The following is a 25,518-nucleotide window of genomic DNA, read 5'->3' as shown; positions in this document are numbered from 1 at the left end:
TTTTCCCATCTGTAAAACGGGATTCTGGTGTCTGCCTCGTGGAAAGTACTTGTCCCGGTGCTGACAGTGAAAAAGCAGAGGACAGCTCTGGGAAGAGTTAGCAAGTATGACGCCACCACCATTGTCATCATTGTGATGCTCCACCAGACGTCACCTCCCTGAGGACGGTTGAGAACCTCTGGTTTAAATAGAGATCGTTTGGAATCGCTGGCTAGCTCACATGGTGAAAGGTTCCCGAGAGGTTGGTGTCTTGTGGATCTGCCTCTAAAGGGTCCCGGCTGGAAAACCCTAGGGAATAACTCTTCTCTGATAGAGAAAGCCCTCTGTGACTCGGTGGAGCCCCAGTAGGGTAGTGGATTACACGTGGGTCTGCTCACCAGGCTCCCACAGCCCTGCACACGGGGGCAGGAGGAAAATGGGCACTGCGGTTCCATTTGAAAAGGCCAGAATCGAAGGACAGGCTCAGACTGGTCGCTCTTGTATCGTGTACTCTCCTGCCTGAGCTTTTCTGAGCAGCGCCTGTCCCCAACCTGGCCATTCACTCAGTCTCCCTTGCCACCAGGTCAATCCCAACTCCCAGCAACCCTGCAGGACAGAGCAGAATTGCCCTGTGTTTTCCAAGGTTCAGACAGGTGTGTATCTACAGCAGAAAGCCTCATCTTTCTCCTGCAGAGTGGCTGGTGGTTTCGAACTACTGATCTTGGGGTTAGCAGGCCAACTCATAACCACGCTACCAAACACTTCTAACTGGTATCTTCCCCTAGGGCAGGGATGGGCAATGCCCAGCCAGCAGGCCATAGAAGGCCCTAAAAATCAATACCAGCTAACAGCGCATCCCCTTTCCACAGGAGATATGGAGGCTTAAAGATGGTCAATGATTTGCTAATCCACAGTTAGGGCAGCTGGACTTCGAACCTGGGCTGCCTGACAGAAGCCCACCCTTCACACCCCTGTTCTGGTTGTTTCTGTGCTGCTCAACACCTCCACCCTACTCCCAGTCCCTAAGACACACACACACACTCACTCACATACATACACACACACGCACACACACACTAACACCCCATCCTTCCATTCCCCCACCACACACAGTATGCGCCTGACTGGAGGAGGAAAACTCCTCATTGGAAGTGAAGTTGACTCTCAAACCGCCCTGGGTAGAAAGCTTCACGTTGCTCCTGCAGAGTGGTTAGCGGGTTTGAACTGCGGACCTCCTGGTGAGCAGACCCACGTGTAATCCACTACCCTACTGGGGTTCCACCGAGTCACAGAGGGCTTTCTCTATCAGAGAAGAGTTATTCCCTAGGGTTTCCCAGCCGGGACCCTTTAGAGGCAGATCCACAAGACACCAACCTCTCGGGAACCTTTCACCATGTGAGCTACCCAGCGATTCCAAATGATCTCTATCTAAACCAGCGGTTCTCAACCGTCCTCATGCCGTGACCCTGTAATACAGTTCCTCATGTGCTGGTGACCCCACAACCATAAAATTATTGTTGTTGCTACTTCCTAACTATAATTTTGCTACTGTTATGAATTCGGTCAATTCTGGTGAAAGGGTTGTTCTGTCCCCAAAGGAGTCACGACCCACAGGTTGAGAACCACTGATCTAACCCCCATAAAAACAAAGCCACTAGCATCAATCTAGTAGACTTCAATCGACAGCAGCCCTTCAGAGGGTTTCTAAGCCCGTAAGTCTGTACGGGAGCAGCTGGCAGGGTTGAAGTACTAACCTCACCCAAGTCCCACGCCTCCCTGACAGAGCCAACAGGCTGTGGCTACGCCCAGCGTCAGCAGGATGTCGTTGGGTGCCGTGAGTCTGCTCCGTCTCATGACAGCCCTGTGCACAAGACCAAGCACTGCCAGGCCCTCCTCACCCTCACGCTTGTTCTTGCTCTCATGGTTACAGCCACTGCGTCAATCCAGCTCAGTCGGGGGCGTCCTCTCGTTCCGCTACCCCTGTACTTTACCCCAAGCATGGTGTGCCTCTCCAGGGACCAGCCTCTCCTGATAACATGTCCACAGGATGTGAGACAAAGTCGCACCATCCTTGCTCCTAAGGGGCCTCCTGGCTGTTCTTCTTCCAAGACAGATTTGTCTGTTCTTCTGGACGTCATGTCCTCTCAACCCTCTTCATCAGCACCTGCATTCGAGTTCACCCACTGTCCTGCAGTCTTCCTCGTTCAATGTCCAACTTCCACATGCATTTGTATGAGGAACCCAAGCCCATGGGGCCCTGAGAAGCAAAAGGAGGGTGGCCCAGAGAAAGAAGGAAATGCATGGAGGGAAGAGGTGGCCTGCCTGGCCCTGCGCTGCCTCTGCTCCCACCTCTGGGCCTGAGCGGAGGCGGGTCCTTCCTGAGTCCTCAGGAATGTGCCTGTCAGGAGAGAAGTATTTAGAACCCAGGGAGGCTGGAGAGTCAACTCCACTTGGAATGAGGAATTTGTCTCCTCCACACTGTGTGTGCGTGCGTGTGTGCGCGCGCGCGTGCGTGCGTGCGTGTGTGTGTGTGTGTGTGTTGGGGGAGGGAGGCAAAGGGCTCAGTGCAAAAGCAACCAGAGCTGGGATTTGAAGGGTGGCCTCTTTCCAGGCAGACCCAGGTTCAAAGTCCAGCTACCCACTTAGAATCTGTGTGAGTTAGCACATCACCTACCATCTTTAAGTCTCTATTTCTTCTGAGTAATGGGGATGCAACGTAACAGGGCTTATCCTGCCAGTGGGCAGATGGTCCATGGGCACATCGCAGGGGAGAACTTAGCACAGGACCAAGTGCTGGCTGATAAACACCAGCACCACACCGCCCTGAGGCTGGCTGCCCCTGCTCCCGCCAGCTCATTCCTTACTCCTGCCCTCTACCAGACCTCCGAAGCCAATCCCAGGAGCAGCCAAGAACAGGCAGCCATGCAAAGGGCCTGCTGAGTTATTGCCAGCTCCCGGCATGTGTGAGTTCCCCCTGGGACTGACCACCCAGCTAAGGAAGAGGCCCCAGCAGCTCAGCTGACTTCAGAGCCTGGAAGCTCACCCTCTGGCTAGAGATCTGGAGGCTTCCAGCAAGGGCTCTGGCTCGCTCTCTCTCTCTCTCTCTCTCTCTCTCTCTCTCTCTCTCTCTCTCTCTCTCTCTCTCCCCTGGAATAAAACCAGCCCCACAAGGATCGGATGAGCCAGGCAGATCACCACCACAGACTCAGCCTCTTCATCTGGGGGGAGGTTGAGGGATTCCGTGGCCTTTAGGTCACGAGTTGATTTCTTGGAACCTGGGTCAGGGAGCGACTGGATCCAGCTGGGCTCCGGGAGTAAACAAAGTGCAGGACAAGGCTGCCTCTTGGCACAGCCCCTGGGCCAGATTCCAGGCTGAAACCCTTGCTCCTGGCCCTGGTGGGCGTTTCTCCTACCCTCAGCGGAGCCTACACAATAGGCTGGTTATCAGTGGCCCACTTCACAGTGGGTAGATGCTCCCCCTCAGACCACACCTGGAACTGGAAGCCCCAAGCCAAGGCCTCGCCCACCCCCTCCCCAGGTCCTTGGCCACATCCCAAGGAGGCATTTGCAGACAAAGGGAGAGAAGGCAGAGCAATGGCTTCTGAGTCCAGAGGAGAAGAAGCCATTTACCTGGCCCCCACCTACACCCTCCCCCAAGGGTGGAGACACATTCCTGCAAGCGAAGAACATAGAAGCCTTTTGAAGAGACTGCAGGTTGGGCTTCAGGGCCAACCTAGGAAGCCCAAGGGTCAATCTCAAGGTCACTTCAAGAACAGAGATGATTTCTTAAAAACTTAATTCTGCCATCAAGTCAATTCTGACTCACAGCGACTCCACAGGACAGGGTAGAACTGTCCCTGTAGGTTCCCCAGATTCTAACTCTTCACTAGAGTAGAAAACCCCATCCTCTCCCCAACGAGCTGCTGTTGGTTTCAAACCGTCGGCGCTTTCAGTAACCACTGGTAATCACTACACCACCAGGGTCCCTTCTGGAGATAACGGCATTGTGAAAATCCAAGACACATGTCAAGGACAGTCCTTGCTGATGCTGGTGCCATGACCACCAACACCTGACCGAACCCCTTCAGGGAGGCTCAGAGGTGGCTAGTCCAGCATCCTGAGAAGCACTAGGTGAACACAGGTCTCCCAAGGCTGGGAACCCAAATGCATAACTGTCCTCCTCCTCCGAGGGGCCAGGGAAGGTTTCCAGCAGCAGCACCCAGGCCTGAGGGTCTGGAAAGGTCAGCCTGTCACATCTACCCTTCTCCCAGATGCTGCTTCCTCACCTGAGACAAGAAGCATACAGAGCAGGTGGGCTGAGGTCTCTAGCCAGCAGGTGTCCCCCACGCAACCCCAGAGCTCAAATGAGAAGGGAAACTGCGGCCAGGTTTTACTTCCTTCAAGAACCCTAAGGCCACCCACCACAAACAGAAATGCCAGAAGACTTTCTGAAGGGGATCTCAGTCCACGGTGGCCACATGACCCCCCCACCTCCCAGAGGAAAGGGCAGGGTGTAGAGGGAGGGGCCGGCACGGCCAGCACCTGGGGGAGGAATCTGCAGTGGACAGCTGACCTAAAGAGGAAAGAACATGTTGGGCTGCCTACCAGGGAACGGGGAGGCTGGGGCTGACTCCCCCACTCCACAATCCTGGGTGGGGTGGCCCCATGGCATGGCAGGAGCTGAGGTCATTCCCGGTTCTGACCTGGTCCCAATCGTAAGTCCAGCTTCCTTGGCCTCTGGCCTCCTCCTGACTCTAGGCCCTAGAGTCTAGGGTAGCGGTTCTCAACCTTCCTAATGCCGTGACCCTTGAATACAGTTCCTCATGTGGTGGTGACTCCCCAACCATAAAATTATTTTCATTACTACTTTATCACTGTCATTTTGCTACTGTTATGAATCGGGGGACCCCTGTGAAAGGGTTGTTCAACCCCCTCCCCCCCCACCTCCCGGGTTGCGACCCATAGGTTGAGAACAGCTGGTATAGGGCATACTGCAGTTCTGGGACCCAGCCTGGGGCTCTGCCCAGGACCCAGGCATCAACCTCATCACTGGAACAGCCAGTTTGTGGAAACTCTGACCTTCACCAGTTGGTACCTTCCAGATCAGCCAGATGGCTCCTGCTGGTACATGCCTGCCCACACCCCATCCATTAACACCCCAATATCCGGTGAGCAACTACTCCCTGCTAGCTCTCGCCTTCCGCTTTCCAGAGAATTAACAAAGGGGGCTGGCTGCGCGTCTGTCTCCCTCCCCAAGTCTGGGCCTCACAAACAGAAAAAAACAAACAAAACTTAGGGCTATCAAGTTGATGCCGACTCACAAGGACCCCTACAGGGCAGAGTGGAATTGCCCCTCTCTTCCAAGAGGAAAAAGACAGGGCTTTCTACTCCAGCAAAGAGGTACAGTCTCAGAAACTCACAGGGGCAGTTCTACCCTGTCCTACAAGGTCACTGTGGGTTGTCTCAATGGCAGTGAGCTTGGTTTTTTGTTTTTTTTAAGGTGATATATCTTGCTTTATTCAGGAATTTCTTGATTTCTCTTTTTAAAGAGCAATAGTACATATTTCATTTGTATTTTATTACTTTTTACCTAATATTCTTTTTTTTTAACATTTTATTAGGGGCTCATACAACTCTTATCACAGTCCATACATATACATACATCAATTGTATAAAACACATCTGTACATTCTTTGCCCTAATCATTTTTTCTCCTCTTTTCTTTTTTTACATTTTATTAGGGACTCATACAACTCTTATCACAATCCATACATATACATACATCAATTGTATAAAGCACATCCATACATTCCCCGCCCCAATCATTCTCAAAGCATTTGCTCTCCACTTAAGCCCCTTGCATCAGGTCCTCTTTTTTTTTCCCCTCCCTCCCCTCTCCCCCTGAGCTTGGTTTTTAAAAGGAAAGGAGCCAGCTAGGAACTGAGCTGCCATCTGCAAGGTCGCAGTTTGACCCCACCAGCTGCTCCGCGGGGGGAAAGCTATGGTTGCTTTCTCCCAGAACGACCTAAAGTCTCAGAAACCCAAGGCGGCAGTTCCACCTGCCCTACAGGGTTGCTATGAGTCAGAATGGGCTCAGTGGCACTGGTTTGGTGTCTTGGTTATAAGGTAGAAAATAGCAAAGTCACTCAAGACCTCTACAGCCCCAGTGGCTGCCAGTCAACCCCAAATGGTGGTGCCCTGGATGGTGTGAGTGAGAGCAGACTGTGTCCTGCAGGGTCCCCGAGGTCCCTGTGGACAGTTTCGAACACTAACCTTTCTGTTAGCAGTACTGCACAGACTCCTTCCTGCCTTTCCACTTCAACTGGAAGTTTGTTAAAAAGTCGAGCGCCTGCAGAGGGGCGATGATGGTGCTCTCCCCGGCTGTGGTCCGGAGCTGTGGCTCCCACCCTCACCTCTGCACAGCCCCAGCTCCTCTGGACAACAGTACAGTCCCTATCTTGCAGAGACAACTAGTTTCCAAACCACTGCAAGATGCCACCGTGAGCCATGCAATCGACAATCACGCCGCAGCCTGCCCAACTCCACGGCGGCCTTTGGTCGCCACACACGCGTGCCTCATCTACAGACACGACACACCCAGCTGCTACCCTGGGAGAGAAAACAATGGCCAAGTGGTGTGGATCCCTCAAGGAGCTGCCTCGCAGAGCCCTGCAGAGACAGAGCAGCAGGCGAGGGTGCAGGACCCACAGGGGATAGGAACCGGGTGCCCAACAAGATGCATATAGGAGAAAACAGAACTGTCTTCTCTTTGCCTCTCTCATCAAATACCAGCAAGTCTGGGAGCTCAATCAGTCTCGTAGTGGCAGGTAAGACCCCAGGATCCCACCCACAGAGGCGGAAGCCAAAGTTCTAGTTCCACCGACCCCCTGCATGAAGCTATATGGCCAGGCCAAAGTTGCCCAAGCCTCCTGATCCACCCAATGGGGGCACAGGGCTACGTCGGGCCACCGAGACAGCTGTCTAGGGACGCAGGTGAGGTGTGTGCAAAAGGGCATGAGTACGATGCCACTTAAGTTGCGACACTGGAGGCTACCTAACTGCACATGCAGGAATGTGCAAGTGTGCGCTTGGGGACGAAAACCCCAAGTGCAGGCCCGAGAATGCAGAAACCTCAAGTCCAACCAGCCTGGGGCCATATGCGGCGCTCAAGGTGCCTCCATGTGGCTCTGAAGTGAAATCGAAGGACATTATTCAGCTCATGGCAATTTCATTTGTTTTCTTTTAAAAATGTATTTATGGCTCTCAAATCATTTTTCAATTGTTTCGAGGGGCAGGATTGGCTCGTCCGTCTCAAATGTTTGCCGACCCCTGATCTAGAATGTATTATTCCTTTACATTAGACAGGAGCTAACGAGGTCGCTGTGAGCTGTCTCTGACATCAGGAAATCTAGAAACACGGACTGTGACCACCTGAACCTTTCAGGCTACGCAAGCTCCTTTCCAAGCTCCTCAGCCTCCTGGTCAGCCATCTGTTGTGAACATTACATGAGGTAGCATCAGTGAGCCACCTAGAAATGTGGCTGGTACCTAGCAGGAATCAGGTCAGCTTGTGCGAGGCACGAGGAGAAGGATGGCTGATCAGCTCCGTAGTCCCTGGGCTCGCAGGGTGAGCACATCTCCTGAAACAGCGGCTCCTGTAAGTGGGGGGGGGGGGGAACACGGGTACCCTGGGTCCCATGGTGGTCTCTCTGCACCTACCAGAAAGCCTGCTTAGGGGGGTGCCAGGGAGCCCCATCATGGACCCCAGCATGGCTTGCCTTAATTTGTTTAACTGATAATAAAATACAGCAAACCTCCAAATTTACTGCTGCTTAACTCGAAAGGGGGGGGGGGGGAGTGGCGTTCATTGCGCCTAAAGTGTATGCCTTTGAGTGACAGTTGTAGTGAAGGCTAAAGCACACACCGCAGCCACCAGACAACGAGGAGCCCCAGTGGCGCAGTGGTTGTGCAGTGGGCTGCTAACTGCAAGGTCCGCAGTTTGAAACCATGAGAAGCGGCTCCAGAGTCCCCAATAAACCGGTTTATAAATGAATAAAGAACAGAAGGCATCAGGTCAACTCTGACTCATCATAGTGTGTCAAGAGTGCAACTGCAACAACAACAAAAAGAGCTGCTGACTCACAGGGGCAGTTCTACCCTGTCCTACACGGTCGGTCGCTGTGGGTTGTCTCAATGGCAGTGGCTTGGTTTTTAAAAGGAAAGGAGGAGCCAACGTCGGCACCACTCGGTGGCAGTGAGCCAGAAGAATAAACAGCTCTGTCTTGGGAGCAAGGATGGAGAGCGAGACTTCATGGCTCAGACTCCGAGCATGTCCTATGTCACCAGGAAGGACAGAAGGCCACTGTCTCAGTAAAAGTGAGGAAGACCCTCAAGGAGATGGGCACAAACAAAGCAACAATTGGGAGGACGGTACAGGACCGGCAGCGTTGCATTCTGCAACTGGACAGCCCCTGACGACAGCGACCAAAGTTTGGGAAAACTCAAATTTCTCGAGAGACCTCGGGGCTTCTTGCCTGCGAAGAGACTTACAAAGAGGCCCGGCCCATGCAGCACCCAGGGTGGCAGGCAGGAGACCAGGAAGGTGGCCCCACTCCCCCATTCCCCTCCCCTCCCCCGGCCCGGAGCCCCGCCTCCAGCTGCTGGCGCCCAGGGCCAAGTCTGGGAAAGCACTTTGGGTTCCTGGAAAGAAAGGCCCTTCCAAGGGAGCGAGCGGGAACTCCACTGGGAAGAGCCCTTATCTGCCATCCAGAGAGGATGTTTGCGGGCTTTGAAAAGGGCCACTCCTGTCAAAGTCAAGGCTGTGCCAAAAAGCAAAGCTCAGAGATAGAGCAGCACGCGCAAGCGGACCCCCGAGGGCCAGTGCCAGGGCCGTGCCAGACCCAGACCTGAACAAAGCAGTGGCTTCGTTCGTTCGTTCGTTCGTTCGTTCGTTCGTTCAGGACGCTGAGACTCAGCTTTGAATTCTTTCTCCATCCCTGAAAGCACAGGCTGGTAGAAACATCAGAAAGACAAAAACTAGTTTGGTTTTAGCAACCCCTCCCTCCAGACCACATCAAAGGCCTGCTGCTGGTCAGTCCTGCAAGCAGTCACCCACTTCCCCAGTCCCTGTCCCCCCTTCCTTACTTAGCTCCCTTCACCTACAAAGGATTTCAAAAGAGAGCTCACCGCTCCACTCTACCCCTATGAGTTATAATCCGCTTTGCAGATGGCTTTGAAAAAGTAAATCTTGGACAATGTAAGACATGAAAAAATAACAATAATTTATAAATTATCAAGGGTTTGTGGGGGACAGAGGGGGGAAATGAGGAGCTGATACCAAGGGCTCAAATAGAAAGAAAATATTTTGAGAATGATGATGGCAACAAATGTACAAATGTGCTTGATACAATGGGTGTATGTATGGATTGTGATAAGAGTTGTAAGAGCCCCCAATAAAAAGATTAAAAAAAAAAAAGGTAAATCTTTCTCCTCAAGCCCTGGCCTGGCTGAAGTCACAGGCTGGGACCAGGTTCCACAGGGCCCTGTGAGCCGGAACTATCAAGAAACAGGAAAAACAAGGTACCAGAGGGGAGGCGGGGTCGGGAGGCTGCATTTGCTCCCGGAGTTGACCCATTTGGGGGCCTTTGATTTAGACCCTGCAAGTTTCCAAGGGGGGTCAGAAAAGGGCAAACCCCCAACCCCCATCAGCACAAGCTCACCATCTGGGACCCACAACAGGCCTGAAAGCCAAACACAGCTACCCCAACCCAAGGCCCTCACTTTCCCACACAGCCAGGAGCACATGCTTGTAAATCCGTCAACAATGTTCCTGGCTCCCTGGTGACCACAAGGAAGAGTCCCCACACAAGGGGAAGGCCAGGCAGGTGAAACTAAAGGAGCAGAAACTGGCTGGAGGTGGGGGGGGAGGGCAGCGCCTGCCACCTCCTACAGCAGGTTGCTGGGATGAGAAGGTTCTGGCTGAAGTCACTGAGGCCCTCCAGCTTCAGGGCACCAGATCACTGGATCATGGGATCTACTCAGGACAGAAGCTGCTTCTTCGGAGGACAGTGGAGACAGACCTGAAAAACCCACCAACTGAGAGAAGCCCATCACAAAAGTGCAAAGATTGTCTGATTCCACTGACGGGAAATCTCTAGAATGGGCAACGCACGGAGACACGGGGGCGCGCGGGGAGTGGTTTATTGGCACAGGCTTTCTCAACGACACACTTTGGAACTAGTGGTGCTGGCTGCGCGAAACCGGGGCTTGTCAGGGCCACCGAATTCTACACCTCAACATGATCAGAAGGACAAAGTTTGTCAGACACACACACACACACTCCAGAGAGTTAGTGGAAAAGCGGAGTTGAAAGATGATGGCATTCTTCCACACTTTCTGAAGCCTCCTCATGTATGCGTGTGCAGAGCCCCTAATAAAATGATTAATAAATAAATAAGCCAGCTCCGCCACATTCAAGCGGTGAGACAGACCCTGATCAAGCCACCAAAGTCCCTTTGGGAGCCTCGCATTCCCAGTCCTAGAATGGGAATCCATCTACTCACCACGATTAGGAGCAAGGAAACTCCCCAAGGGGGGGGGACGAAAAAAGAAAGCACAAATGTTAGAAACCAGGCATCATAGGAGTACTCAACCGTTCGCCATGCTAGAGATGCTCTTACTAGCTTACTACATCATGGACGTAAACAGCTTCCAGCAAAGGGTGCCTCTGTGGTTGTGGTCAGCTCACGGCAGCAGAGCCTCCATATCACAAGGCAATGAGCCATTAGGGGGCTAGGGGTAAAAATCTCCACGCAGGAGACCCGGGTTCAACTCCAGCCACCCCGCAACCAACAGCAGAGGCCTGCAGGTTGCTAGGGCACGAAACAAGTTTCAGCCAAGCTTCCAGACCAAGACGGGTATGACGAAAAAGCCTGGCGAGCTACATCTGGAAAAAACAAACAGCCAGCAAAATCCAGTCATGGGGCTGGTGCAGGCCCGGGAAGTCTTTTATTCCACGCGGGGGGGGCAGGGGGGGAGGGGGCACCAGGGGTTGGGGGCGAACCAGTGAGCTGCCAGCACCAGCGCCACAAGGAAATCAGCAGTGTCTTTCTCTGAGAGTTGTCTGACAGGGTGAGGTCATCTGACCACCCAGCCTTCAATCAGGGTGAGCTGTTAATCTTTTCACTTCTTTGGGGAATGCCAAGAAGGTCCACCTTGTATGCTGGGTGGTGGCTGGATGATGTAAAACAGACAGCTCCCTTTTCCAGTGGCCCCTCGCTCAGCTCCTTCATCCTTCCAGGGGGTGAGCAGTGTTTACAGCTAACCCCCCCCCCCCCCGGGATCTGAGGCTTGTGGTTAAGGACCCAGGACACCAGCTCTCGGCTCCCGGCCTTTTCTGGCTGTGCACTGTGAGCATGTAATTTCACATCTCCACGCCCAAGCACTTCATCTGCAAAGAGAGATGATCCCGCATGCCTCACTACACTGCTGTGATTGCTAACCCAGGCCACAGGCAGAACATGTCTAACACACAGTCCCTGGCAAGAAAGATTTCTCTCCACCTCCTGTCTCCAACTAGCCTGTGGGGGACAGGCCTGGAGAGGACCCTACTCCCTTCTCAACCAAGAACAACCGATCCAAGTCCCAGAAGTAAGTAGCCCACTGTAGCCAAGGACCAAGGAGGCGGTTTCCAGGGAAACCGCATCCTCTGCATCTACTCCGGGTTTCCATCCTCCACTGTCTTGTATTCTCCTCCCACCTCTGTGGTGGGCTAAGCCACCTTTCTCACTATTGCTAGGCAACCTCCCAGAGTGCTGTATAGCTGCCTTCCAGGGAGGGCTCGACCCTCCTCGCCTCTCTCCTTCCCCAACCCCCAAACCCACGAACAACACCACTGCCAAGTCACGTGACTCTGCAGGGTTGCCGAGACTGTAAAGCTCTATGGGTACAGACCAGCTTCTCTTTATCCAAAGGAGCCTCTGATGGGTTTGAACCGCCAACCTTGTGGTCAGCAGCCCAATACCTAACTCGCTGCACCACCAGAGTCTGCCCCAGGCCTCCTGTTCACCCTGAGGATGGCAGGAAGGTCTGTGGGTGAGAAGCCATCTAGGCAGGGTCTGTAGATGCAAGCCCACGGGAATCTCCCCCAAGACACCAAAGGGGGAAGGCCTGCCTGCCGCCGCCTCCTCCTCCTCCTCCTCCTCCTCCCCACCCCTGCTGGCTGGTGCTTATCTGGGATCTCCTCTGAGGCAGCAGCCAGGAGAAGTGCCATCTCACACACCGTGCTTTCTGCCAAAGCTGCCGTTTTTGACGTTTTCTTCAGCTGGGCTGGCTCCCACTCACTCCTCCGGACCCCTGGCGTTTCATAATTAGTATTTCCTGAAGGCCTTTTGACAATGGAGCTCTACTTGCCAGGATCTAAAATCCCCCCTTCAACAGATCATGGCAGTGGTTCTCAGCCTGTGGGTCGCGACCCCTCTGAGGGTCAAACAACCCTTTTACAGGGGTCGCCCGATTTATCACAGTAGCAAAATGACAGTGATGAAGTAGTAAGGGAAATAATTTGATGGTTGGGGGTGTCACCACAACATGAGGAACTATATGAAAGGGTCACGGCATTAGGAAGGTGGAGAACCACTGGTCTATGGTCTGATGGCTTTTGGTAGATGCACAAGGCTGTACAACCATCTACCATCTAACCCCAGGCCATTGTCATCACTGAGCTTTTGTTTCGTCTGGCTGGGTTCTGTGTTCCTCCCTGTGAAAGCATTTGTTTGATCAGCAAGGGGGGGGAGGGGCATGAGAGGGGGGGTGGGGGAGCCAGGCTCCACCACAAGCTGTCTGCGTGCTCTTGAAAAAGCGACTGAGCTGCTCTGAGCCTCTTCCCTCAGCAGCAAACCAGGGACCAGAGTAGTGCTCCCCTCCCAGGGTGACTGCGCGGAGCCCCTAGGGTAGTGCTGGAGACTTCATTTGAATTATTTTTATTTAAAATTTTTACACTTTAGAAGGAAATAAAAATATAAATAACTTTTTTTTTTGTAAATAACTTTTAAAAAGTAAATAGCTCACAGCCATTGCTTGCACTCTGATTCCTAACGACCCACTGTGTCACACAGTAGGACCGCTGCACAGGGTGTCCTTGGCTGTCTTTCTCACAGATTGCCAGACTTCCTCCTCCACGCTGGTAAGGGGGTTTGAACCACCAAGCTATATTTAGTAGTAAAGCGCAAGATGGTATCCACCACCCAGAAAATCAAAACCGAACTCACTGCCCTGGAATGCATTCTGACTCACAGCGATCCGATAGGACAGGGTAGAGCTGTCCCTCTGAGTTTCTGAGACTGTCACTCTGTATGAGAGTAGAAAGTCTCATCTTTCTCCTGCAGAGCTGGCTGGTGGTTTCGAACTGCTGACCTTGAGGTACCACTCAGAGAACTTCAGTATTTAGTAGGTGCTCAAAAAGGCATGTCACTATGATCACTAAGAGGGGAAATTTTATGTTTTCACACTTACAACCAATCCTGTTCCTCTCTCTGGCCTGGGAAGATGACCACGTCCAGGCTGGCCTGGACTAAGCCCTTGTCCTTGTGTTTACCCCCTCTGCACTCCATGGCGGCATTGGGGATGGCTGACGGGGTCATGGGTGGAGGGGTCGGCTGAGGCCATGACTGCTTCTTCACGGAGCTTTGATGGCCCCCTCAGCACTAGCCCCAACTGGAAGTGCCCCACACATCTGACCCTGTCCGAGACAGAGCAAGGCAGCCCTGGCCAACCTGGCTGACCAGGAGGATTCCTGGGGTCTTGGACCTGGGGCTCAGGAGGGGGACAAGTGAGCACTGTGTGGACATGTATTAAGAGGAACGGAGTCGCTGAGGGGTATAGAGGTTACCAGCCGTTGAAAACCCTGAGGTTCACGGTTCTACTCTGACACCATGGTCACGGACCAACGCAGCAGCAACTGGCTGTTTTGAATGTAAGGTGGACTTCCTGGGTGGTTCTGAGCCCTGGTGAGTTAGTTTATTGGGTCAATCTGGCCGACAAACACATGTGGGGTTAATTGAAGGGTGGAGGGATAAATGGCTGTGAGTTCTTGGGTATCTTGCTTTGTGATGGTCACACCAGGGTGCAGCTGCCTTAGCAGTTCTCTGCTTCAGCTGGCAAGGCTGACTTCCTGCAAGACGTCCCCAAGGAGAAGCCACATGGACCTACCCTGATGCAGCCTTGGGTGCTGGAGCAGCCGTGTGGAGACCCCTGCCAGCGCTGAGATGCTTACACATTCACTGACTCGGCTTTCCTCCTGCAGTCGGCATCATTGCGTGTGTTTTGTGAGATGGAGGAGGACTTTGTGGATTGGTGTTGGACATATGGGTTAATGTTGGACTTATGGACTTGGGCAGCACTGGGTTGGAATATTTTCTTGATGTGCACGTAACCTTTACATAAAACTCTCTCCTATCCATGAGTTTCTGTGTATTTGTTTCTCTCAAGTACCCATACTAACACACCTGGTTTGTGAGTGCCCTGCCCTGCCACTCCTTCTCAGCCGGGGCAAGCGGTACTTCATCTAATCTTGGCAGATGGAGTGAATCAGGAATGAATCAGGCCTTCACAGGGTCTGACCACGCTACCGAGAAGGAAGGGGCTTTCCTCAGCCTGTGGCCTCTCGGCCGTGACCTCAGAGAGCCCCGCCACAGTCACGAACTGTGGGTGGGTCAAGGGACCCTTCTAGCATAAGGTGACCTGGCGTCCCGCTTTTGACGGGACAGTCCCAATTTTGAACAATTTTTCACGCGTCCCACGGCGTTTTTTAAAAAGTCCCGATTTTTGGAAAAAATTCACAACAAGCTAGGGTATACTGTTTGCGGCTGTCGTGTGGCTATTTCGCCAGGATATGGGTTTTATCAATGGCGTCCCGCTTTACCAATGTTAACGTCTGGTCACTGCATTCAAGCACCCTTAGTGGCTTAGCTTGGCCAGCTCAGCAATGACTGTGAGTCCCCAACCCTCCAGTCTTCTCCACCCGGATTCTTCCCTACAGGGAAGACAGCCCAGTGGCCACAGGAAGGCCTTCTGATGCCTGCTCAGGTGGGTTCCCTTGGGGGCAGCACAGGCAGGCTGGGCGAAGCCAACCTGACAGGCAGCAAGACTCATGGGGCCAGTGAACAGATGACCTGGTCTGAGAGGCGGAGAGGCCAGTTGGCTCTGGGCGGGCGGGAAGAACAATGGGAGGGCGTGGTGCCAGCTGGCAGGTGGCTCTCCTGCACCTGTGATGGCCATTCAGGCTTCTTTCTCTGCCGGGCACACCACACACACACATGCATACACATACACCACACACACACCATACACACACACATGCACAACACACACATACACATACCACACACACTCACATGCATACACATACACCACACACACATGCACAACACACACATACCACTCACATGCACACACATACATCCCACACATACAAACATACACCACACACAGCAAACACACATACCACACACACATACATACACACAGGCACACACACCACATACACTACACACACCATGCACACATAAACACACAGGCATACCACACACACGTGCCACACACACCGCATACACACATATACACACACCACACATACACACACCCCACACACACGCGTGTATCTGGCCTAACTGCCAGAGGGGTGAGCATTCCCCACACACCCCTCTTCTCTTCCTGACTATCCTGTGGCATCCAGCTTAGGTGCCACCCCAGGCCGCAGTGCGGGCTCCGCCTTGGAGTGGCCAGGCCTTTGTCTTGGCCATGCCTCTGGCCATCATGAACACCACTGGTCTGATCCTGTGCCTCTCCGACCCCTCCACCATAAAGCCCTGGTGCTCCGGGCCCAACACGAGGCGGGCTGCCTAGTGCCTACCAGGGGCCCACTGGCATTCGTGGAAGAGCTCCACAGAAATGCCTGCCACGCTGAGGGAGGAGGAGCAGAAACAAGGGCCTCACAGCATCGGGCCTGTGATGCAGTCATCTCTCAGTCCCGGCTGCCCTGGCCTGGCCGCAGGTCTGTAGGAGGGCCGAGTCTTGAGTGATAAGTCCTCAGGCCAGGTTTGGGAGTGACTGCTGGCCAGGGACCCTGCCTCGGGTCTTCCTTGGGAATATGGAGAAACAAGGCCACAACTCCGACCCAAAACAACCGCACTCCCATTGGACTTGGCTAGCCCCACATACCCACAAGTCCCCATGAGAAGGGGCCAGGGACCCCAGCCCCATCCCAGTAGTGCAGCCCCTGCGGCAGAAGTCAGACTTGAGGAAATCCATCTCCTCCTTTCTCCTTTCCGAAGGGCCGGTGACCAAGCACCTGCAGGAGCTTGGAACCTACCTATTCCTCTGACAAGCTCGCCTCCGGTGTCCTGGGCGCGGATCCTACCATTTCCCAAAGCGGCAATGTCTGGTTTTCAGTGCTTTCCAGGCCTTCCTGCCGCTGCCCGCCCCGAGGCAGCCAGCAGCTGGCCTCCATGGGCACCCCAGCTCCTCGTCCCTGTCCATCTCTCCTTCAGGCTCTGTCAACCACTGCCCCACCCCGCCTGTATTTCTTCTCAGTTTGGGGAGGAATGTGGCTGCAGCAGGGCCCTGGCCGCTGATGGAAGTGTGGGCCAGGTTCAAAGGGTGCCCTTGGCTATTTAACAGTGGGAGTGGAGGACATGGTCTGGCTGAATCTCTTTAAGAGGAAGCACACGCACTGCAGGAATGGGACCTGATACACGCTAACAGGCTTTTAGGCACGTTGAGTTCCATCCCTCCACCCTGACCTCCCCCTCCCCGGAGCAGCAAAGAGGGTAGACAGGGCTCTTCATCTCAGGGTGGGGGCTGAGAAATCAGAGCAATCAACTGACTGAAAATGAACTAGAATGGGCGCAAGGACAGAGGTCAGTGCACACCTACCCATCCTTGGCTCCTTCAAGGAAAGAAAGGCTGAGCTACACTGTCTTGTCTCGAAGCATTGTAGGGAAAGGTCACAGAAACACTCAAAGTGGCAGTGGTTGTCCACTTGTCCCCGACTCAAGGCACCCCCACCCCTGCCCCGCCCTGTGTCTCAGAACAGAACTGTGCTCCACAGGGTTTTCAATGGCTGCTTGTTTGGAAGTAGATCACCAGGCCTTTCTTCCTAGGTGTCTCTGGAAAGACCTGAACCTCTAACCATTTGGTCTGCAGCTGAGCTCATTAACCATCTACGTTAGCCAGGGACTTCCTCAAAAATCGTTAACATTTATTGAGCACTCACCCAATGCTAGGGGCTATACCATATTCTGCACAAACCTGAGTTTGTGTAAACCGCCACGCAACGACAGCTGGCCCTGGACGGCCTTGGTGTTATCCCTGCATCCTCATTAGCATCATCAGGCACAGGACAGGTAAGTGGCTCACCCCCCAGATCACACAATGGAAGGACCGTGATTTGAACCGATAGTATACCCAGAACACAGCAGAAGCTGGGACCAGTCCTAGAATGGGGTGAGAGATCTGGAACAGATAGCATTTCATTCCTTGTCCAGATGTGGGAGTCACACAGGATGGCATCTGTTCACTCACGGGCCCCCTACAACCAGCCCACCCCTGGACCAGGCAGAGGACAAGACAGGCAGGACCCCTGTTCTCAGGGATTGGGGAGCCTGGTCCAGGGTGAAGCAGGCAGAAGTGCGAAACGGAAGACGTAGGAGAACGCAGACAGAGCCAAGCCCCCTCCTCTTTCAGGCTCGATTCCCACCTGACAGGTAGGCCGGTGAATCTAGACCACGGGCCCTAACCTTCAGAGAGGACAGGAGGCCCATGGGCAGCCTTCCTCTTCAGTCTCCCATCCAGGACCATCCACAAGTCTGTAAGCCAGCCTGCCACCCCTTCCACCCGCCTACTTCAGTGCAGGCAAGGGGCCTGGGCCTAATTTAGCTGCCATCTTCATTCACCTGTCAGGCCTGGCCCGCTCCCTTCACCCACCTCTCCTCTGTTTCAACAGCCATTTGCTCAACAAATATTGATTAAGCTCCCACATGTAAAAAGCCCCAGGGCTGGCACCTGTGGAAATACGCATTAAGCCACTGTCTCCAGGACTACAGGAGGGAGGGCAGAGTCATGGCAGAAGCCGCCATGTTTCGTAACTTCTGCTGCCGAGGTGGGCAGGCGCGCTGCTGACAGAAGCTCAGCGAGGTTGAGTAACTTGCTCAAGGCCACGAGCCCAGAAGTGTGGAGCCTGGATCGTACTCAAAGTCCTGCCTTTCTGGGGCTGGCCCCACTCACTGCCTGCCACCCAGCATACACATCTCTGCAGGAGCTTGGTGGGGATGCAGGGGCCACTACCACCCTGAACAGATGGGCATTCCAGCCTGCTGCCCACAGAAAAGGTGACTTCAGAGCCCAGCCTCGTAAGTGGTCAAGAAGAAAACATAATGCCTTTATTCCACGTGCTCCAGACACCAACGAACGGGTTCTGCTCCGCACACTACTTGAAGACAGGCTCTTGAGGCATTCTGCCTGCTGCACAGCCTCGCCTGGCCACGCTGATCCCTAAGAAAGCACTTCCGGCCACCCCAGTTCACCTGCTCCCCGTGACAACCCCGAGGGGGTCGGGAGACTGGCCAGCATCCCATTCACAGAAGAGGGAAAGGGTCGCACCCTAAGAACAGGAGTGGCGTGTGTCTGTCTTGTTCAGGCTCTGGTTCTCCACCTTCCTCATGCCACGACCCTCTCAGCCAGTTCCTCATGTGGTGGTGACCCCCCAATCATCAAGTTATTTTCATTGCTACTTCATCACTGTCATTTTGCTACTGTTACGAATCCGGGGACTCCTGTGAAAGGGGTCTCGACCCGCAGGTTGAGAACCGCTGCAATCTGACCCCTGGCTGGCTCCGAGGAGGCGCCCCTTTAGTGGTGTTGAATGATCCAGGAACCCAGAGAAGTGAGATTATTATGAAAATCTGACAGAGAACCCCCTGGCCCCCCCAAGAGCTAGACTCAAGGTCTTCCCCGCCCACCCCATGTAGCCTTTCTATCACAGCACACCGTGTCCTCGCCCTGTGTGCTCACACTCACTCCTCTGCCTCCATCCGGGCCCGTCGCTCTTGGTCCAGTTGCCGGCTCCGGCTCCGGTCCCACTCAACCCTCACCTCCCATAGTCCATAGGAAAGGTGTCAAAAGCAACAAGTTACTTAAGTCTGATTCCCGGCATGTCACGCCACCTCCTAATATTTGCACCAACCCACAAAAGCTAGGCAAGGCAGAAACTTGACAAATCAGGAAGCTGAGGCCTACACAGGGAGGCCACACAGAGACTCAGGGGCAAAGTGAAAAAAAAACTGACCCAAGGCTCCTCCTGTAGGGTCTTTCTCCATCAACCCCAGCAGAGATGGTGGTGGCTGCCCCTGGTCCAGAGATCCTCACAGGTCCCAGAGGCCTGGCCCAGGTTTCCCACCTCCCTCACCAATGAGGAGGTACCTAGACTGCTGCTGCATCCAGCCCCACCAGGTGCCAGCACAGGGCCTCTGAGCTAGCTGCACAGTGTGATTACAACAGCCAGCACTGGGCACACAGTGAGTCCGCAGCAAACGTGAGCTCTAGGAACTGTGGGAGTTAGAGCCCTTGGGGACCAAATTCCCCCCAGCGACCCTGTTCCCAGCTGACTGTTCAGAGGTCTGCGCCCACCTCCACCCAGATCAGAGCTGTGTTGAGTCTTTTTCTTCCCAATGACATTTAACACCTCCACCCTTCCATCCACCCATTCATTCATGAATACTGCGGGTCAGAGCTGACTCCAGGGCAGTGAGTTTGGGGTTTACTAAGTTCAGGGCAGGTACTGGGGCTAAAGGGACAAGTTTCGGCTCCCAGAAAGGTCTTCTCACAGCCTTTAAGGGGAGGGACCTGCCTCTTAGGCATGTGGCTCAGTCCTGCCTTCTTACACCCACCAGACCCCTAGGCACAAAGTAGATGCTCAGTTAGCAAGGCTTTCTCCTCCTCTTGCACACATCATTGAAGACCCCAAGATACCCAGTTTCACATCCCGCCCTCCTGATCAATTTAAAATCTCCTCTCAGAACTCTTCACCCTGGAGAAATGCCCCATAGAAATCAAATTACCCACTCAACGTTCAGCTCGGCCACCAGCCCAAGGGTTCTGAGACATAACTGGGTAACTCGGGGTGAGTGGGGGGAGGCTGCCAGCAGCCCCCTCTCCCTAAGGGGAGACAGAAAGGAAAGGGAGGGGAGAGGAGGTGGATCAGAAGCTGCCACATGACAAAGGAGTCTGCTCAAAACGGGGGCACTTTCTCAGGAGGCTTTGTAGGGCCAAGGCCGTATGGAAGCCGCCCGTGAGGCCCTTAGGTCCCCAAGTTTTGAGGAAGCCTTTGTGGTGTGTTTTAAATTACCTCTGCGGCTCTGATGAAGTGAGGGAAACGGCGCCCTTTCAGGGCTTAGGATTCCTGAGTGAGCTAAGACAGGATGCCTTTGGCTTAAAAAAAAACTTCAGTCGGCTCCCTAAACTCCCCCCCTTTTAAGTTTAAAAAAGGGAATGAATGTTACCATTTTTGGACATGAGCATTCTCCCTCAAGCCCAGCCCTAACCGCACACTATCCAGAGGGACGCGCCATCCTGCCCTCCCGCCCCGCACCCCCCCCCTCACACACACACACAGAGCCCATTCCCAGATCAGCTGGGGGGAGGGGGGAGCGAAGTAGGGAGGGGCCGGATGGGAGAGGGGGTGTAGTTCAGGGTACGTGGCCGCCTGGGGCAAGGGCTCACCCCGCAGACAGGAAGCAGCGACCTGGTAGGGGCAGCGAGAGGGTTGGGGCGCCCTCCTCCCCGAGCCTGGTTTTCTAACGTCTTCCTGCTTCTGGCCGTGGTGCCCAGGTCCCCCTGTTAGTTCCGAAGCTGTGGCCACACATACAGGGCGCTGGAGACACAGCTCTATCGCTAGAGCCCAGTGACCGACCCCGCATCCTCTGGGTAGCTGGGGATGAACTTCCTCGGCTGAGCTCCAGCTCCCAAATTCACCTTCCCCACAGACAAACAGGAGCTCGGAGGTGCAGGACGTGGGCTCCAACCTATCTGCGGCTCACAGCTACCAACCCACAGAGTGAAGCAATAAAACGGTTTGCAGCCCAGACCCCGCCTGCCCAGGGCCCACCGGGGAAGTTCGCTTACCACCCCCACCCCACCCCGTTATCACAGCCCGAGCCAGAGGGTCCTCGCTCCAGGCAGACCCAGAGGCTGCGGCCAATCCTTTGGGCGCCTTAATCCCTCGGGCACCGGCTCTACCACCTGGCTGCCGGCGGGGGCTGGGGGCGCAGAGCCCCGGGAAGCCGGTCCCCTCAGGTGCGTAGCCCAAGGCGGCCCCGGAGCCGGCAGCCACAGCACACCACACGGAGAGGTGGCCAGGGGGCGGGGAAGAGAAGGGAAAATCGATCGGGCGCCGGCAGCCTCCGGGCGGGGGTCTCAGCCCCGACCTCCCTAGCACCGCCCCCGAGCTCAGCCCACGCGGGATGGCGACAGGGCGGCAGAAGCCAGGGTGCCGGGATCCCCGTCCCCTCGGCGACCAGTCTGCCGGTTACCCCACCTCCGGGCGCTCGAGTGGGAGCCCGCCGGCTCAGGGACAGGGGCGCTCTCCCTTCCGCTCCGCGGCTGTAACCCAACACCCCCAACCTCCAGCGCCCGGTATCTCCCGCCCCCGCCCGTGCGCGCCCGGAACCCGCTCGGAGCCCGGCGCGCCGCGGGCGGAGCGGGCCGGGATCGGGGGCTGCGGGGGACGGAGGCGGCGGCTAACCTTTCTCTGCTGCTTCTCCCAGGCCGGATCCAGGAGCAGGTCTCGGTCCCAGTCCTCTTCCGGCTGCATGTAGTCGTTGGTTTGCTGGGGGTCATAATGGTCCATGATGGGGCGCGCGTGCTAAGAGCTGGGCTTCTTCCTCCACCTTCTCTCCAACCGATCGGCGGCGGCAGCGGCGGCTCCAGCTGCTGCCCGGGCGCGGGGAGGGAGTGGGCCGGGTGGGGCTGGGGGCGGACTGGCTCCCGTGCGTCCAGGGCAGCCGCGGCGCTGCTCCCAAGGCTGCGGCTGGCGGCGCGGGTAGCGGCGGCGGCGGGCGCGGGCGACTCCTGCCTCGGGGCCGGCGCTCGGACTTAATCTCCACGCACACTGAGCGAGGCGGGCACACTCGCGCTGCGGGAGGCGGCGGGCGGGGGCGGGGGGAAGGGGCCGAGCCCTCCCGAGGTTCCCCATTGGCCAGGCGGAGTTGCCCAAACTTCCCCCGAGCGTCGCTCATTGGGAATTCCTGGCATCCGTCAGCCCGGCCGCCGCGCACAGAGGTGGACTGGGCGGCCCCCTCGCGGCCGGCGCGCCCCCGCCCACTCCCCGGGTTCCCACTCCCCGGTGGCTCATGTGACACCAGCTTAGGCTGAACGGGACGCTTCGCCGAGCTCGGGGACCCAGCGGCAACGCGCTCGGAGCCTCGGGGGACAGGATCGCTCCCCGCCCGCGGAAAGGCCCCTTCCTTGGGCGCCGGGCCGCTCCTGTGCCCCCACGCGCCCTCCAAGCCCCCGCGCGGCCACCAGAAATCCCGAAAAGCGGTCTTTTCGCTTTCCCAGGGAGCCCTGGGTCCCGGTGGATGAGAACCCGAGGAAAGGGGGGCAGGGAGAGGACCACAGGGAAAGGAATTTCCTGGGAATTTCCTGGTGCTGCCGCCCCACCCCCCTGTCCCCGCCGGGCGGGACTCTGGAGACCTCGCTGCCCCCTAGAGCCAGGGTTCTCGCCAATGAGCGGCGCTCCGAGGCTCTCCGCGCGCCCGCCCGCCCGCCTCGCCGCCGGCCCGTTCCGGCCTGCCCTCTGGATCGGGCCCCTGGCCGCCAGCTTCCCGAGGGCGGCCCTCGGGGGCTCCCCTGCTAGGTCATCTCCGCGGTACGGCCGGACGGGCGCGGGGTGGGGGCTGGGGGGGCTGCCTTCGCCCACCCAGCGTCCTTCTACTTAATACACACTCGAGCAATATCCTGAATACAGCCAGGGAGCTCCCCTGAGCGATCTACCTCCTCTACACCCACCCTCCCCCACACACACCCCTGACAGATGGGGAAACTGAGGCTCGCGGAAGCTAAGCCCGGGCAAAGGAACTCAGGTTTGCAAGCCAAGCCGGTAGCCTTGCGCCGGACACACAAAGCCTTACTGGAGGAGGAAGGAGGGAAAGATTGACTGAACACCTCTAACTTCTGCTTTGTCCCTGGCCTCTGGGAATGCGGCCTGGGCGGCCTTCCTGGGAGAAGGGTCCTGTGGAGACAGAAACGCCGGGCAGAAGCAGACCTCCCCCCCTGTGAGGGGCGCAAGCTCTAAAGGACAGTAGTAAACACACTCTGGTAGGCAGCCCTCCCTAAGCACCGCAGACGAAGCCACCAGTTGCCCTGGCGCACAGCATACAGCGCCCAAGGAACACGTGTCATAGTTACGTGATCATGGGTTAGGGAAGGGCAAACCCCAAGTCTGCCAACCCAGGGGTGAGTGGGGTGGAAGGAGAGGAAGGGATTAATTGAGGAAGGGCCATGAAGAAGGGAAGTTGAAAGGCCACCGTCTTCAGCGCTGGAGAAGGTGAAGAAGGTGGCAGCGATTCTCCACTGGGAGCCAGCTGATGCTGCTGTAAGCAGAGAGCCGGGTTGTCACGACTCCCTGCATCGTTAGTCAACCCCGCATGGACGCAAGTGTTAGCCCTGGCTGGGGAAGCACTGCTTCTGAGCCACTGAGACAGCGGATTTAGGGGCTCTTTTATAACCACTTCTAAACTCTGACTCCAATGGTAACACCGGGGGTAACGATGGCGCTGTATTCACTCAATAAATATTGGCTGAGCACCTTCTGTGTGCTGGGGAACGTACTGGATGCTCCCTCTATGGAGAAGGAACTCACACAATCCCGGTACCTTCCAGCCCAGCAGCAAAAAACCAAATGCCGTCAGACATGTGCCAGGAGAGCCGGCTGTCCAGGGGGCGGTGGGAGCGCAGGGGACTATTGGCCAGCCCAGCATAGAGAGGAAGGCTGGGGGAGGGCTTGTTGGAGGAGGTGGAATCGAGTCAGCCAGCTGAAGAGGAGGATAGCATGGTACTCCAGGCTGAAGGAACCGTGTGAGCTGATGCACGGGGGCAGAAGCTGCCTGGTGTGCAGAGAAATGTCTGGAGTCTCTCGACATGGCTGGGCTGGAAACTCAAGGCAGAGACCGGCCCATGAGCTGGGTGAAGGGCAGAGCTCAGGGGAATGAGACTGGCTGTAAACTGGGAGACTGGTTGCAAAGTTGTTGCAGTAACCCTGTTAGAAATGGCGAAGAACATATTTGCAAGAAATACTTAGAAGATGCAAATACAACCTAGAATCAAAACTAGAACAGTGGTTCTCAACCTGCCTAATGCCGCGACCATTTAATACATTTCCTCATATTGTGATGATCCCCCCAGCCATCAAATTATTATTTTTCCATCAAATTATTTTCGTTGCTACTTCATCGCTGTCATTTTGCTACTGTGATGAATCAGGCAACCCCTGTGAAAGCGCCATTCAACCCCCCAAAGGGGTCGCGACCGACAGGTTGAAAACGGCTGCTCTAGAAGGTCCTGGATAGAGGGAGAGAATAAGGTGGAACAAAACTCAGCAACACAAAAAAATAGACCAGAGAGAAACTGGTGGGACCCCTCCCTGATATCAAAGGGCCATGAAAGAGGAGTCAGAGATGTAACCCCAGGGCTCCTGTTAGAAGTATCCCTCAGTAAGACTGGAGAAGATATCATGACCCTCAGTCACCATTTACATCTGGAACTCAACTGGCCTCTGTGTATCCATTTCAGCCAAACAATAGACGAGAAAACACTGCCCTTTCATCAAGTCAATTCTGATTCATAGCAACCCTATAGGGTAGGGTAGACTGCCCCTGGGGGTTTTCAAGACTGTAAATCTTTATGGAAGTAGAAGACATCTTTCTGCCACAGAGCAGCTGGTACTGGGCCCAGACATCAGCAGTGCCAAGGTCGTGAACACTTACTGTACGTTTCTAGTTCGATGTCTTCGAGAAGGGTGGAAGTAGAGCCACCCAAGATAGAGAAGAAAAGAGGTGCAGTTTGGGGCCACCTCACTGTTTGAGTTTGAACACAGTGAACTTCACGTGCAGGCACCCTTAGCATGTCCAGATCCACTTGCCCAGCAAGCTGTCAATCACCTGGTCCTAACCCTTAGAGTAGACAGGTGTGCATATGGGTGGGACTGACATCCTGAGGCCATTCCTGGAGAATGCCCACATGGGGATAAGAAGAGGCAATCTCATGTTTTTCAGAGGAGTACTCCCTTGTAATGGAGTTTTTAGTTGTAATCTTCACGAAAGTTGATTGTCAGGCTTTTGGGGTGGGGGGGATGGTGGGGGGCTGTAGCCTATGTTAAGTTCAAACTAGCAACCTTTCAAGGAGTCAAGAAGAAACTAATTACTCTACCCAGGGATGCCGGCCTCCTGACCTAGGTAACTGCTATTCTGACTCCTAATCACAAATGAG

General features: G+C 55.2%; 1 protein-coding gene across 3 annotated transcripts in view; it reads right to left on the bottom strand.

The window, feature by feature from the left end:
* ACTN1 (actinin alpha 1) overlaps positions 1-22,154 on the bottom strand; it is a 96,413-nt gene extending 74,259 nt beyond the window's left edge. For all 3 annotated transcript variants that reach the window (XM_075530494.1, XM_075530492.1, XM_075530493.1), the window contains exon 1: positions 21,776-22,154. In XM_075530494.1, the coding sequence (XP_075386609.1) occupies positions 21,776-21,880 (105 nt within the window). In that variant the 5' untranslated portion in view covers positions 21,881-22,154. The remainder of the gene's footprint in view (positions 1-21,775) is intronic.
* Positions 22,155-25,518: the final 3,364 nt, after the last annotated feature.

This window comes from Tenrec ecaudatus, chromosome 14 (assembly GCF_050624435.1).
Source record: "Tenrec ecaudatus isolate mTenEca1 chromosome 14, mTenEca1.hap1, whole genome shotgun sequence".
Taxonomy (NCBI): domain Eukaryota; kingdom Metazoa; phylum Chordata; class Mammalia; order Afrosoricida; family Tenrecidae; genus Tenrec; species Tenrec ecaudatus.
Note: the sequence above shows the minus strand (reverse complement) of the source record. Positions and strands in the feature narration are given on the sequence as shown.